Source organism: Sturnus vulgaris, chromosome 7, assembly GCF_052056855.1.
Source record: "Sturnus vulgaris isolate bStuVul1 chromosome 7, bStuVul1.hap1, whole genome shotgun sequence".
NCBI classification, from domain to species: domain Eukaryota; kingdom Metazoa; phylum Chordata; class Aves; order Passeriformes; family Sturnidae; genus Sturnus; species Sturnus vulgaris.
Window position 1 is genome coordinate 10307731 of NC_142249.1, and position 13333 is coordinate 10321063.

Below are 13333 nucleotides of genomic sequence, written 5' to 3' on the forward strand. Positions count from 1 at the left end.
TGAAGGTTTTCTTTCTTTACAGAAAAACAGATAATCTAGGAATAATGAAAGAGAGAGCACTTAGGTACATACACTGAAGCAAGTAAGCTGTTTGTTCCTGAGGCAGTAATACCTAGATGTATTACGGATCTCTTAGGATGATATCTTCTCCAGGAGGATCTTATTAGGCTGCTTGTCACAAAAAGATTTTTTTCATACCAGGTTTTGTGAAACAGGAAGAAAAGACAGTTCCAAGATTTCAAATCATCCATTGATATGAAAAGATATTGATCCAGTAAAGAAAAAAGGCTTTAGTTTCTAGCTTTTAGAAATTACAGTGTTTTCACTGTGGCACTAAAAAAGAGAAAGTTAGAGTCTGTGTTCAGCATATTATGTGAATGGCCACTAGGTCTAATATGCTTTGATAAACACTTTAGAAACATTAATTAATGTTACTTAATGTTAATGAATTAATAATGACACTGGGGTTTCGGGAGGTGCTGCACTGTGAAAATGCCATTCTCCAATCTCTTTGGGCAGTAATATGCAGAGAAATTAATCTCAAAGGGAGACCCATTTCTTGGCACTGCTAGCACTTTCCTTTTCAGTAGATAAATGGTCAGCTGTGCTGTTATCTAGCCTAATGTCATCCTCCCCTGAGAGCAGCACAGTCGTTCAGGGTCCTTGATGATGTCCCCAAGTCGATTGTTTTTAGTGTGTGATTTGTCAGCACATGTGTCACTCTGCCCTGGCTCTCCTGGTGACACCCAGAGTTCTGCCATGGCTCACACACCAGACCCAGCAGATGCTGTGGAATTGGAAAGGAACTTTCCCCTTTTTAAGGTACTGGTTCAGGCAGCTTAGAAAGGAGAGAATGCTCAATTCCGAGCAGCATTAATCCTCTGCCCATGGAAGTGCCCAGCTCCCACCTGCACCCTTGCAATTCAGTCTGTCACATCCTTGGGTTTCCCAATGTGAATTTGATGCAGTTTTCTCTTAGCAGACTGGTGTGTGCTGGCAGGGAACAAAACCTCAGCAGCTCTCACCCAAGTCAAATTCCCTTAAAAACTGGATAGGCTGCTGTGCTTCTGCTCTGGGGGCTCTCTGTGCCTGTGGCACATGCTGAGGGAGGTGTTGTGGAGAGGCTGCACACAGGATTGCCAATCCTGCTTAATCAGGGCTGTGGTTTACCCTGTGCCCTTGAAATCAGTGGTGACCCTTTTTTGCACCTCTTGTTCCACACAGTGCCAGTGAGCATGGCAAAACCACCACATACCCAGACTTCTTAAAATTTCTCGTACCTCAGTTAAACATAGGTTTTGTTGGACTCTGAATGGCTCAAGCTCATAATTCTCAAAACCTCATAATTCTCAAAAAACAACTGAGCACTTTTAAAAACTTTAATGTAAATTCCACGGCAACCTGGATTAAGAACTTCAGACAACATCTAACATAACTCTGGTTTTCACCCAGGGTAACAGCATGAGTCCTTTCACTTTCTATTACTGTTAACTTCAGATGCAGGTTGTCAGGTTTGGTTTTATCTGGGCTTTCAATCCTTTGTTTAGGACTTACTGTTTTATTTAGCTGGGAAGTGTCTAGAACTCTTTTCTGTGTAACTAATAAAATAATAATATGAACTGTGATTTTTCACTGCAGGGTTTCATATTTGGCTTGTTGCTTAAGAATGAATAATTAAGTTTTAAGCTGTGAAAACGCTTTAAAAATTAAAACAGGTGAGGGATCATGCAAACCACAAGCCATATCTACATCAGATATTTGACTAATACTTCTTTTACAGGTTTTCTTTTTTTGTGTGTGTTTTTCTGGTTTATTGCATGCAAAATGTCTGAAATTTGGTCTTTCTCAACTAATCAAACTAATTCTGAGCAGTATTTCAAACAACTGCTGAGGGTGGTGTAAGTCCATAATCAGACCTTACAATTCAGGAAATGCTAGTAACAAACTACCCTACAACAGCTTGCATGTTTTTTTTGCAAGTCTTTGCTATCAGCCTGAGTTTTGCTTTGTATTGATTTAGTTTAGCATTAAGAACACTTTCCAAAGTACCACCACTCTGTAATTATTTCTTGCTTCTAAGAAATGGACTTGTATTGTCAGTGGAAATCTTCAGTAGCTGTGTCACAGTGTCTGTGGATCTACATCTGAATGTTGGACTACTGTAACCAATCACATAATTCTCCTGGAGCCAGCTGCCTTTTGGTACCCCCTAAGTTACTGATTTCATTTGGAGCTGAGAGCACCTGTCCATATTTCCTTATCTTCCTCCCAATTAGGGGTACCAACAGTTATGGCAACACTTGCCTGGCAATGTTATTCCTTCCTGGAATCTGTCACGTTACTTTTAGAGGCTGGTAGGTAACCTGATGATTTCACAGAAGCATTTTAGGTAAAGCTTTGTACATGAAAATAAAATTGGAAAGATTACCTGACGCTGATTAAGACCTGCATTTCACACTTTACTCCCAAACTAAATAACATTTTTTTCTAATATGAATTTGCCCTGATAGGTAGAAGGGAGGAAGAAACATTTGCAAGGGATAGTTAGTTTTGATAGCTGTCTGGCACTTGTCTGCTTGTAAAACTGCTTTAGAAGCTACAGTTCTGTCATTTCTTTGTGGTGGTACTAAGCATAAAATGAGTGGAGAACTCTTGGAGAACTGGAGGTTCGCTGCTCTAGTTTTACTGGATTTTCCTTTATAAATGTGTAAATATGACAGTATCCCTACTGAAGCTAGATGTGAAGAAAATGGGTAAATTAACCCTTGGCAAGAGCAATGTGACTGCACCTGGAGGAGCTGAAATGGGCCCTGTGCAGGTGTTCACAGAGCAGGCTGGGGCAGGGAGCAGTCCTGGGTCCACTGACCAGCTGCCTGCTTGGGCTCCAGCTTATCTCCTGGGCTGACAGGCTTTATTCTACCAGGCCTAACTCTCCAATTCACTGGGATGGCTGTTCCACACTTTCAGATAACATCAGCCTTTGATATTATGTTAAAGCAGAGATCAGGTTTCAGGTGTTAAAATATTCTGGGAAATGATTTCTTGGTTCCAGCAGTCCAATCACAAGTCACAGTTAAAAGGAAGAGCCACTTTAATCATCCTCCTGGGTGCTGCTGCTGAATGGACAAATCATTCTTCCTTAATTAAGAAGTGATAATATCACTTCTCAGTAATGGAGCTGAACATTACTGCCATCTAGAATGAAATTGGCTTAGGGAAAAAAAAGAATTCTCCCAGCTTTGTAGTTCTGATCCTGTTACTGTGGTGACTGGTGAATATCTTGTTTAACGGTTTTCTTGCTTCTGTATAATCTAAAATATTTAATTATTGCTTTAGTGTCAATCAATGTCACAGCTTTTGCTCTTCAACAGTTTGAAGTGAACAGAATTTTATTGTTCTTAAGTGTAACTAACAAAAAAGTTAGTAATTACTGTGACTGCAACTCCCCATAAAGGGAATTGTGAATATCCAAGGGTAGAATTTTGCTTTAAGCTGTTATTCTGTTACTTAACTCAAAGTTCCAGATTTGTGACTTTAATTCATCATCATTTAAACCAATACTACTAAATGTTCAATATATGTCATATAAAATATTAATTGGAGTTACAGATTCTCCAAATGCATGGTAATGCAAATTAGTGGTTTGGAACATTTTTGTTTAAGCTCTCTCAAATGAGAAAACCTTGAATATTTGTTTCTAAGATTGTAATAAAAAGCTTTTCCTTAACATTTGGAATTCTGTCTTAAATGCTGTAGAACATGCAAAAAGGCTATTGAAATAAGAGAAGATGTATTTGACAAATAATTACAGAATTATGTCCATGCAACAGGAAAAGTAACAGAATAACAGTCTTATAATAAGAAAGTTAAAGGTGAAAAATGCAAATTTGTTTAGCATATGTATGGAAAACTTACAGATGATCTGAACTTACAAATAAGATCTAAAACTTATGACTCTGATGCATATCCTTTTTCTTTTATAAGGATTAGGGCTTTCTTCTTTCAGTTAACAGCATGGATAATTTTTTGCTTGTCCCTTTAATGTCTTGGTAATTCATCAGAAAAAGCACATAATTCATCAAAAAAGCATCATTAGATGCACAAGATATAGTCAGTGCTTTAAACAGCAGGGTGCAGAAAATACTGATCTGAGGCAGAAACAGCAAACAACCTCAGACCAATTAATACATTTGGGGGGAGGAGCTGTAGTTCTTAAGGAGAACCAAGTTGGTTAAAATAGGAAGTATGCCCAACAGAAAGAAGCAGGTTCTTTCTTCCAAGTGTTTGGGAAGGTGTGAGGTATTTCCCTCCAGTCCTTCTAACTACTTCAGACTAGTCTGAGTAAGAGGATGATTGTTTTACTTTTCCACAGAGATGCTATTATGCTGAAGTTAACAATTGAATAACCTATTCAGTGCTTCTTTTATTTTGCTTTTCTGTAGACAAAACATGGATGCACACTCCTGAAGCCTTATCAAAGCATTATATTCCCTATAATGCAAAGGTAAGAAAATATGAAGTTATTTTCTCCTCATACCTTTAGAACTCAGCACATTCTATCTTGTTTTTAACTTGAAAACTGCAGAAACCTAGATTTGCCAGATTAAATAATGAAGACAAACTTGTAAATGTTTGGTGAAAGAATTCTGTTTTTAATGGCAGTTGATCCTTGTTCTGAACTGTGGTTTACTAGAAAGCAAGCTAGTGTTCCTTCTCTGCTTGGTGATGTTTTTTAAATGGATGGAAATTTTGAGTGCAAAGGAATTTAACATCAGGCTGCATGTTTACAACATTATTAAAATTAATGCCACAAACTTCTTTTGAACAATATCAAAGGCAATAAGTAACAACCCTTTCTGCTGGATATATTGAAATGTCAAATATTCAGGAAATGTGGTAAAAAATACTGGCATTTTGTAAGGCCAGAAACCTTACTTTTATTTTCTTATCCCAGTTACAGTGAGGTGACTTTACATAAGTAATGCTTTCATTTGTCTAATGACATCCCTTGACAGGAAATGTATCTTACCTAAATACCTTACAACCTCAAGGTTCCTAAATACTTACCTAAATACCAGCTTTGAAATTAGTTTGCTAAAAGGAGGAGAGAATATGCAGCCATCAGCATAACTCAGAGTAAACTGAGTAATCTGCAATTACTTGCTCAAACTGAGAGTATAATTCAATAAAATTCTATTGTGGGCTGTTCTGGATGACATTCTCTTATGATTGGTATTTCTTAATATAAAAGCTCTTCTTAAAATAGTCTTAATAAAAAAATCAATGTGAAACTTCTTAATATCAAAAATTTACATTTCTTTATATATATAAAAATATTTGTTTCGCAGGCCAGGACTCGGGTTTCTACATGAATGTTCCCTGCTTTTGTATTTGCAATTTTCTTCTGCTTAGCATTGCTACACTGTGAGCAAGTGTTTGTAGTGGAAAGTGGAGTCTCGTTCTCACAGTTGCCAGGTTTTGAACGTGTTTTTATTCTGTTCTCCAACTGAATTCTTGTCCAAAGGAATTATTACCATTTAACTGAAAAGCCTTGCCAGACACCTTGGCTTTATATTGCACTTCTTGAGAGGGAGGATTGCTTGCTGTGGTGACTGTGCCATCTCTTTTAAAAGCAAGCTGAGGCTGTGAGTTTTTTAAAGCACTGAACAATGTCTGTTCATTTCTGGTCTTTGAGAGAAAAAAAGAAACTTCCTTCGTCTTTCGTGTTTCATTTTCTTGCTTAAGAGCAGATCTGGTGAGTAGGTGTCAGTGCAGCTGTGCAGAAAAAGAATTAGAATAAAGAAATAATGCTAAGATGGTGGTAACTGTAGAAACAACAGTATCAGCAGCTTCTGGAGCAGAAGAAAAGAATGGAGAATTCCAGTCTAAAGAAGTCTGCTCTCAGCCTGGTTAGGAAGACTTGGTCCAAAATGTCTTTCCACTGATTTAGGCTCATACATGCCTAAGTGTCCTCTCCACTTCTGCTCATTTGTTGTTTATTTCAGGGCCTCCTCCATCTTTGTGTTGCTGGCCTCTGAGATCTGTCAGAACGCTTGCAGGAAACTGAAATTTTAATGCCACATATGTTGGATTTTGGTGGTTTTTTGGTTTTTTTTTTTTTAAGAAAGTTAACCCATTTTTTTTTTCATCTGAATCTCAGTAGAAAATTCTTATTTAGAACTATCAGTTATTTGGTTCAAAGCAAGCAAAAAATTGCTCTGCTTTGTAACTGGAGTATAAAGGGTATGGGATTCCCTACCCTGTTTATTTATTGACACCTGGAATGAATTTGTACAGCTTTTATGAAGTTAGCTGCCATATGCAGGCATAACATTAATAAATCTAGATGAGATTTCCACAGTTCTCAAGTATCATTCTCATTAAGTTTTGCAGTATTTTTCACTTTAAGAGGCAAGTATGTGTCTATCAGTATCTTATTTGGGGTTTGCAGCATTTTGGTTTTTAAGTGAAATGTCTTGTTGATTTCATAACTTGTAACTATGTGTTGAAATAATGATTAAAAGCTTCAGAAGACCTTCATAACAGAAGTATTGAACAAGACTCATTGATTTTTTTTTTTTGCCCAAATTGTTCCAATTCTCTAACATTCAGTTTGTGTATTTTCCATTTTTGTTGGGAAGATAACACTTGCTCTGATTTATTTCAAAAAGTAATCATGTGAGTGAAGAATGACATGTTGAGAAAATCAAATCAGTTTGATGGAAAGTAATATCAGAGATGTTATTTGTCCATGAGCAAGTGAACTGTATTTTACTCCATAGTTTTTTTGGATGCAAATGATTGTGGATGGAAAAGTGGTTTCTGTTCTTTATAAGAGACAAAAATAATTTCTCTGACACTAATCTGAGATGATCAGAGCATGGGGAGAGCTTACTGGGAAAGATGAGATTGTGCTGATTCCTGAAATGGCTTGTTGATAAAATGCAGTTCATGAGTTGATGGTCATTAAATAAAAAATCCTAGCAATGTTACCTGCAAATTAAAAAAAACCTCTGCAATATTGACAGCCGGCCTTTTTTCTCTACTAGTTGGAGAGGACTTTTTAACAGAGAATTGGTAATGTTGTGTTACCTTTTAGAACATGCACCCTCGGGATGATGTATGGCTGTAATCCTCTTTGCAAGAAAACATGAGATGAGTTGTGTCTTCTGGAAGTAAAATCCAGGAGCAATGAGTCTCCTAAAGAAGCCCTATATAAAGTATCTTGGATTTCTCTCTTTTCCAACACACCCACTCCTACTTCACTGTTTTGAAATTTGCTGGTTTTGGCATGGTTTGCACTGTGTAAACCAATGAGGATTTGGGCTTTGAGGTTTTTTTATGGGGGGGAGGGGACAGAGGTGTTGATTTTTCCCTTTCTGGTTTCATTCTGTTTGCTTTTGTTCTGTCATTGTCTTCTTTTTTTCGTTGTAGTGTTTTCTCTTGGGTCTTTTTTTTCTTATCTTACTGATGTCTTGGTCTACCAGAAGGCACTGATAAGATTCCTCACAATTCAGCATGCTCTGTACATGCACCCTTGGTTTAGTGAAGCCAGAATTTTGACATCAGTTTGGGGTCCTATTTTTTCTTTTAACTGTGTCACTGCAAATGACAGCATATGGGTAAATTTTTTTCCCCTCAGAAAGATAATTTAGAATTTTTATAATACAGTATCAAATATAGACTCATTTTGATGTGGTGGAATGACAGTTTTAATATCGCCCAGATATAAAATTCTAACTTCTCCTCTGTGTCAACTTTTTCTGTAATCGTTCTTAATTAAGAAGAGATGTTTGTGTTATTTTCTGTACAGCAAAGAAAAAGCTCTCTTTTGCCTTTAAGGTAATTCTCTTGGTTTGAGGCCAGCTTCCTTTATGCAAAACAAAAGTGATCAAAGTGTGACTTTATAAGGGAATAAAACCGCAGCTTTTAAAAAAGAGCTGGTGGTTGTCACCACCTGAGTGGTGCCTTTGTGCCCATCACAAGCTGCCCCAACAAGGATGTTTACTATATGTCTGCAGCAATTGTCTCTCTAATCCCCTTTAGAGTCACTGGCTTGTTTTTTGGCTGATATCAAACTTCCACAGGCACAGCTTTCCAGGGTTGTGCTTTGCCAGTCTGGTGTTTATGTTGGCAGCTGGCAAGGCAGGGGTCAGTGGCTCTGACCTTGCACCAGGCAGAAGGGGCTGCTCTTTGCCACGGCACGTTAAACCCTTGGGAGGATGTTTCACCAAGAGAGGTCAGGGCTCCCCAGGGCTCACACAGCCACTGATGCCTGCTTCACACTCACTTGCCAAATTTTTGTATTTTCAGATTTGAGTCTTGATGTAGTAGTTTCAGTTTGAAAGCTTAGAGTTAAATGAACAGTGCAAAAAAAGGAATTTAGTAATGGTCACTCTTCATGATTGGAAAGTAGTTTCCAACCCAAATGATTCTGTGAGTCTCTAATAAACGACCTCCCTTGGCAGTACCTAAAACTATTAGTCTTCACTGTAGGACGAGAAACAGTTTATTTAGATTTTTCAACTATATGCCATTTCTTATTCCATGTATTTTTTATCACCAATTAATACTCTTGTGGAGCAGGCATTTTGGACAAGGGTCATAGATCAAATGATGTCAGTATGGTAGCAGGGCTCTAGGTGCAGTTCTGTCCTTTGAATATCTGCATTTTGCTGTCATTAGTGCACAGTATTATCAAAGCCACATTTTTGTGACATAAACTGCACTTCTACTATATTTTTTTTGCTATTGCTATAGAAATTCTCTTTTTATATCCAGTCAACATTTCAGCAGAATGATCATGACTGTCATTAAAAATAATGAAAAAATGTCAAATGGCAAATTGTATGTAGCTTTCCCAAGTCAGCAAAGTTACAAGGCACACTAATAAAAAGTATATTTAAGATATGTGGTGCAGTTGGATATAGCAAGATATTTCAAACAGAGCACAAAAATGTTCAAAATTGGAAACTGCTGCAGTAGAAGAGAAAATGCAAGAAGTAATGAGTTTTCCCACTTCAAGTTTATTATAATTAGAATTAATAACTTAGTACCAATTAACTTTCATTAGAGTACCAAAATGTCTTGTATGTGATCATAATTAATTTAGTGTTTAAGCATAAGAAAAATTAGTATTGTGAGAATACCCAAATGGAATATGAAAGCAGAAAATTGTAATTTTACAAGGGAATGCAAATTTGAACGTCTTAGTTATTTCTGATATATTGCAGTCATTAAATTTGGGGCTCATTATACCAAAAATGAATAAACATGGAAATGAAAAATAAAGTATTCAAAGTCTTCAACAGGTACTCTCAACAGATTTGGTTTTATTGTTCTTACTCTCCAGAAGAGGATCTCCTTCAAGAAATGAATCAAATTTATGAGCAACTCCATTATTTCTTCCTTAAAGTCCATTTGTGCCTAGTAATGCAAGGCAGTTTAGTATAATAGATAGTGTTTAATTTCTTTCCTTTTTCAGGAAAAGGAGCCAATAGGGCCTGTGTGTTTCAGTGAAATATTTGTGGTAGGTTCCAGTTAATAAAAAAAAAAAAAAAATTACAAGAGTTAATTTAATTGGGAAAGTGAATAAAAAACATTGGTCATGTTTGTCAATACCTTGTAAACTCTAACTGAAGGACGAACCAGTAGCTCTTGATCTGTTCTCTAGAGCTGTCATCTTCTTTAAGGTTGTCCTGGTCATGCTTTGGGCTTTTCATAAGCTTCATTTTCCTTGAAATTTCTGATCCATGACTGTGTTGCCTGTCCCGTGTCCCCCTTCCACGCCCTCCCCTCTATCTGTACCAGCTGGATGCTCAGTCAGCTGTTCAGGGATGCAGGGATGCTTTTGGGAATTGAGCAATCTGATTGCTGCCTGGCCCGTGGCTTTTAAGAGGAAAGGAAATGTTGGGGTCTTACTGGGAGGCTTCAACTACCACAGCAGTTGGTCTAGCAACCTTTCACATGGAAGTCAGGCTTAGTTTTGGCTTCCAAGTATGAAAAACAATGAAACTACCAGGCCTTCTTGACCCTGCAGGGCCTGAAGAGTTTCCCTGTTATTAAATGACAGGGAAATAATGGGGTGCCCATACAGGGAATTGCTGAATGTTGCTGCTTATACAGATCCAGTCTTTCAGTGGCAGAGGGCTGTGCTCAGCATTAGGAGCTGGGATTCCAAAATTTCTGGTGCATGAGTATTGCCAGGTTTCTCATTTTGCTTAGCTATGGGGAAGAATTTGGCCTAGGTGTAATTTTAAGCCTTGTGTTTTACTTCAAGAATGGGTTATTGCTGTTATATTTTGTATCAGAGTCAGTTTCAGAAGGGCTGGAATTAATCTAACTTCTGGATTATGGGGCACGTAGTTTATACATGTATGGTAAACTTTCCGGCTCAAAGCTTTTTGCCATCTTTTACTACAAGATTTGGTTTCCTAAGTATGTATATTGTTTTGGTTGAATTTGAAAATCCACAGCAGGGGATTCTGTGGAGCTTTTTCTCTGGCATGGAAGACTTATGTGAATGGTGGGATTAACAGAGCACATTGGTGAACAACATTGCACCTGAGACCCAACCTGTGCTAGGCACATTCTTTAGATTATTTTTCTTTTATAAATTATTATTTATGTAGATTATGATTATTAGATTATTCTTCTAAATTGTGATTCTTGGTGTAGAAGAGCTGTTTGTTGGAATGAAGAACAGCCATGTGTTCAAGTGTTAATCCAAAAAGTTCTGAAAGTAGAAGAATGTATTTGTTTCTATAGAAAAGGCAAGTGGGGGTTTCTCTGTAGTAGTAATAGCAACTCCCAGCAGCAGTTCTTTTTAATATTGCATTTAGAGCACAAGTGTTATGAGGAGATGTTGAGGGAGCCCCAGATGCTCCCCAGCTTTTAGCCTGGACAAAATAAGGTTGGGGAAAAACATTATTGCTCTCTACAAGTACCTGAGAAGAGGTTGTAGACAGGTGGGGGTTGGTGTCTTCTCTAAGGTGACAAGTGACAGGACAAGGGGAATTGGCCTCAGGTTGTGCCATGGAGGTTTAGATTAGATATCAGGGAAACTTTCCTCGCTGAAAGAGTGGTCAGGCATTGGAACAGGCTCTCCAGGGAAGTGGTGGAATCACCAGCCCTGAAAGCGTTCAAAAACCATGTGGATGTGGCACTTAGGACATGGCTTAGCAGTGAACATGGTAGTGCTGGGTTAAGAGTTGCATGCAATGATCTTAGAGACTCTTTTCAACCTAAATGATTCTGTGATTTAGTATTGAACTCAGCATCTGAAATTTTAAGTTTTGAACAGTTGCACCACTGGCCTTCCCTGGTATTGTCTCAAAAGAGGTGAGCAATGAGATTGTTGAAACAAAAGTTGCAAAACCTTTAGAAGCTTTGTAGCAGCTTTTACAATGTCATTTTCCTATTTTTCAGAGAAAGACTAACTTAGTGTTTGAGTATTAATCTTCTAAGGTCTGTGATACTCAAGGTCATGAGTTCCTCAGCCTTGGAAAAGAGCACTGACTAAGGAGGATGAGCTGCCTGTTCAAGACAAATGAAAAAAGCTCAGAGGTCTGTCCAGTCAGAATTAACAAAGCAACAAAGAGTGTACAAAGACCTTGGGGTCAACAAAGATTTACTCAACCCTCCACATCCTTCTCTCTTCATCCTCTGTTGCTCATAATATTTTTCCCTTGCCTCTCCTGCTTGAAAACTGCCAATTATCCTCATCAGCATGTCCTCAGGGATTCCCTCTGCAGCCCTATTTCCAGGAGAGCTCTCAGCTGTGGGAATGGGAGGTTTCTCTAAGAAGGCCTTTCAGCCTCTGCACTGTCAAGTATCCAGTGAGTTGCATGTCTGACACTGGAATTAATAGGCTGTAGGGTTCAAACATCTGGATTATTGTCCTTGTGGGCTAGGTGGCCCACAGCTGTTTATAGATTGGTTTGCTTTGAATCAAATCACCCCTGCAGATCAATTACTCTTTATCTCCCATATTTAATATCAGCATTTCTATAAACGAGAAACAAGAGCTGTTTGATAGAAAATAAGAGAATGGCACAATATTTTTAACAGAAAACTCTACAAGGAGATAGAATTTTTAAAACTAAACCAAGACTACAGGAGTCTGTCCAACAGCCAGTCTGTTCACTATTCAGAAAAAGTTTCACATATGCTGATCTCCATGAGGATTCATCCTCAATAAACCATCAGACAAACCACCAGCTGCAGTCTCTGACTTTATTAACTTTAATAAAATAGTAATGCACACTAGTCAGCTGTGGTTTCTGGACTGCAATGAATATTTCTCTCAGAAATGCCTCCTTCAGATTACTCTGGCTTCGAAAGTGTAAAACCAATCTTGGCCTATTTTAAAAAGCATTTAGAACTTTGATCATGAGAATGTTAGGTGTCCTTAATAGAAAAACTATAATTTCTGGTTTGGACCATGACCGAGGAGAAATATTTGCACAAAGTAAATTGTAAAGCTTTGTTAAAATGTTTTTCATTTTCACTAGGAATTATGTGCCACTTAAAGGGAGTGATGGATTACATTGGTCTAAACATTTTTTTTTCTGTATTTTCATAACTAGCATTGTCTTCATTCTGAATCTTTAAGGAAAATCAAAATAAGGCAGGCCCTGTTGTTTCACAAGTTGTTTTTCAGTGTGTTACTGTAGTATTACTGAAAAGAAGGGAAATGTATGAACAAGGATGTTCATTAAATCTTTGAAATGTGTGAAACCAAGGGTAGCATTTGAAGGAAAAGGTAACTTGAAGCATGAACTAGAAAGGTCCTTAAAATATATCTTGTACTATTGCTGTAGCTCCCAAAGCTTGTGAGTAGGGAGAAACTAGAAGGACAGATAAGTAATTCAACAAATCATGTTAATTAGAGCTAAAAGATTAGGTGGGAGGGAAATCATGTTTACTCATGAATGCAGGTTTATTGTGGAAAAATCCATTCAAATCAGGAATGTATAGGTCTTCTCAAGTCAGAATTTAGAGGCAATATCCCAGCTTGCTCTTTATGAGACACTGAGGACCTGAAACTCTTAAAGGCAAACACATTCTCAAATGAAAAAGCATTCCACCAAAATTGCATGTGCATACTTAATGTTCAACTTAAATCTTTCAAACTAGGTATGGATTTGGAGGTTAAATTTTGGGGTTTGAAGAGAAGGAAGGTGGGATCTCTTCACGTGTTTTATTTTTTTTGTGTTTGAAATCTGCTGAAGCACTCGGAGTGTATGCTGTGTAACACAGCACTCTGGTAATTTTGTAGCGGCTATAACTTTTTATTTGTGTTAGTGTTTGAAGTGTACAAGGAAGAATAGGG

General features: G+C 37.6%; 1 protein-coding gene across 8 annotated transcripts in view; it reads left to right on the forward strand.

The window, feature by feature from the left end:
* Positions 1–13333, forward strand: part of GULP1 (GULP PTB domain containing engulfment adaptor 1) — a 144015-nt gene that overhangs the window by 76704 nt on the left and 53978 nt on the right. For all 8 annotated transcript variants that reach the window (XM_088167765.1, XM_088167768.1, XM_088167766.1 and 5 more), the window contains exon 4: positions 4443–4504. In XM_088167765.1, the coding sequence (XP_088023891.1) occupies positions 4443–4504 (62 nt within the window). The remainder of the gene's footprint in view (positions 1–4442; positions 4505–13333) is intronic.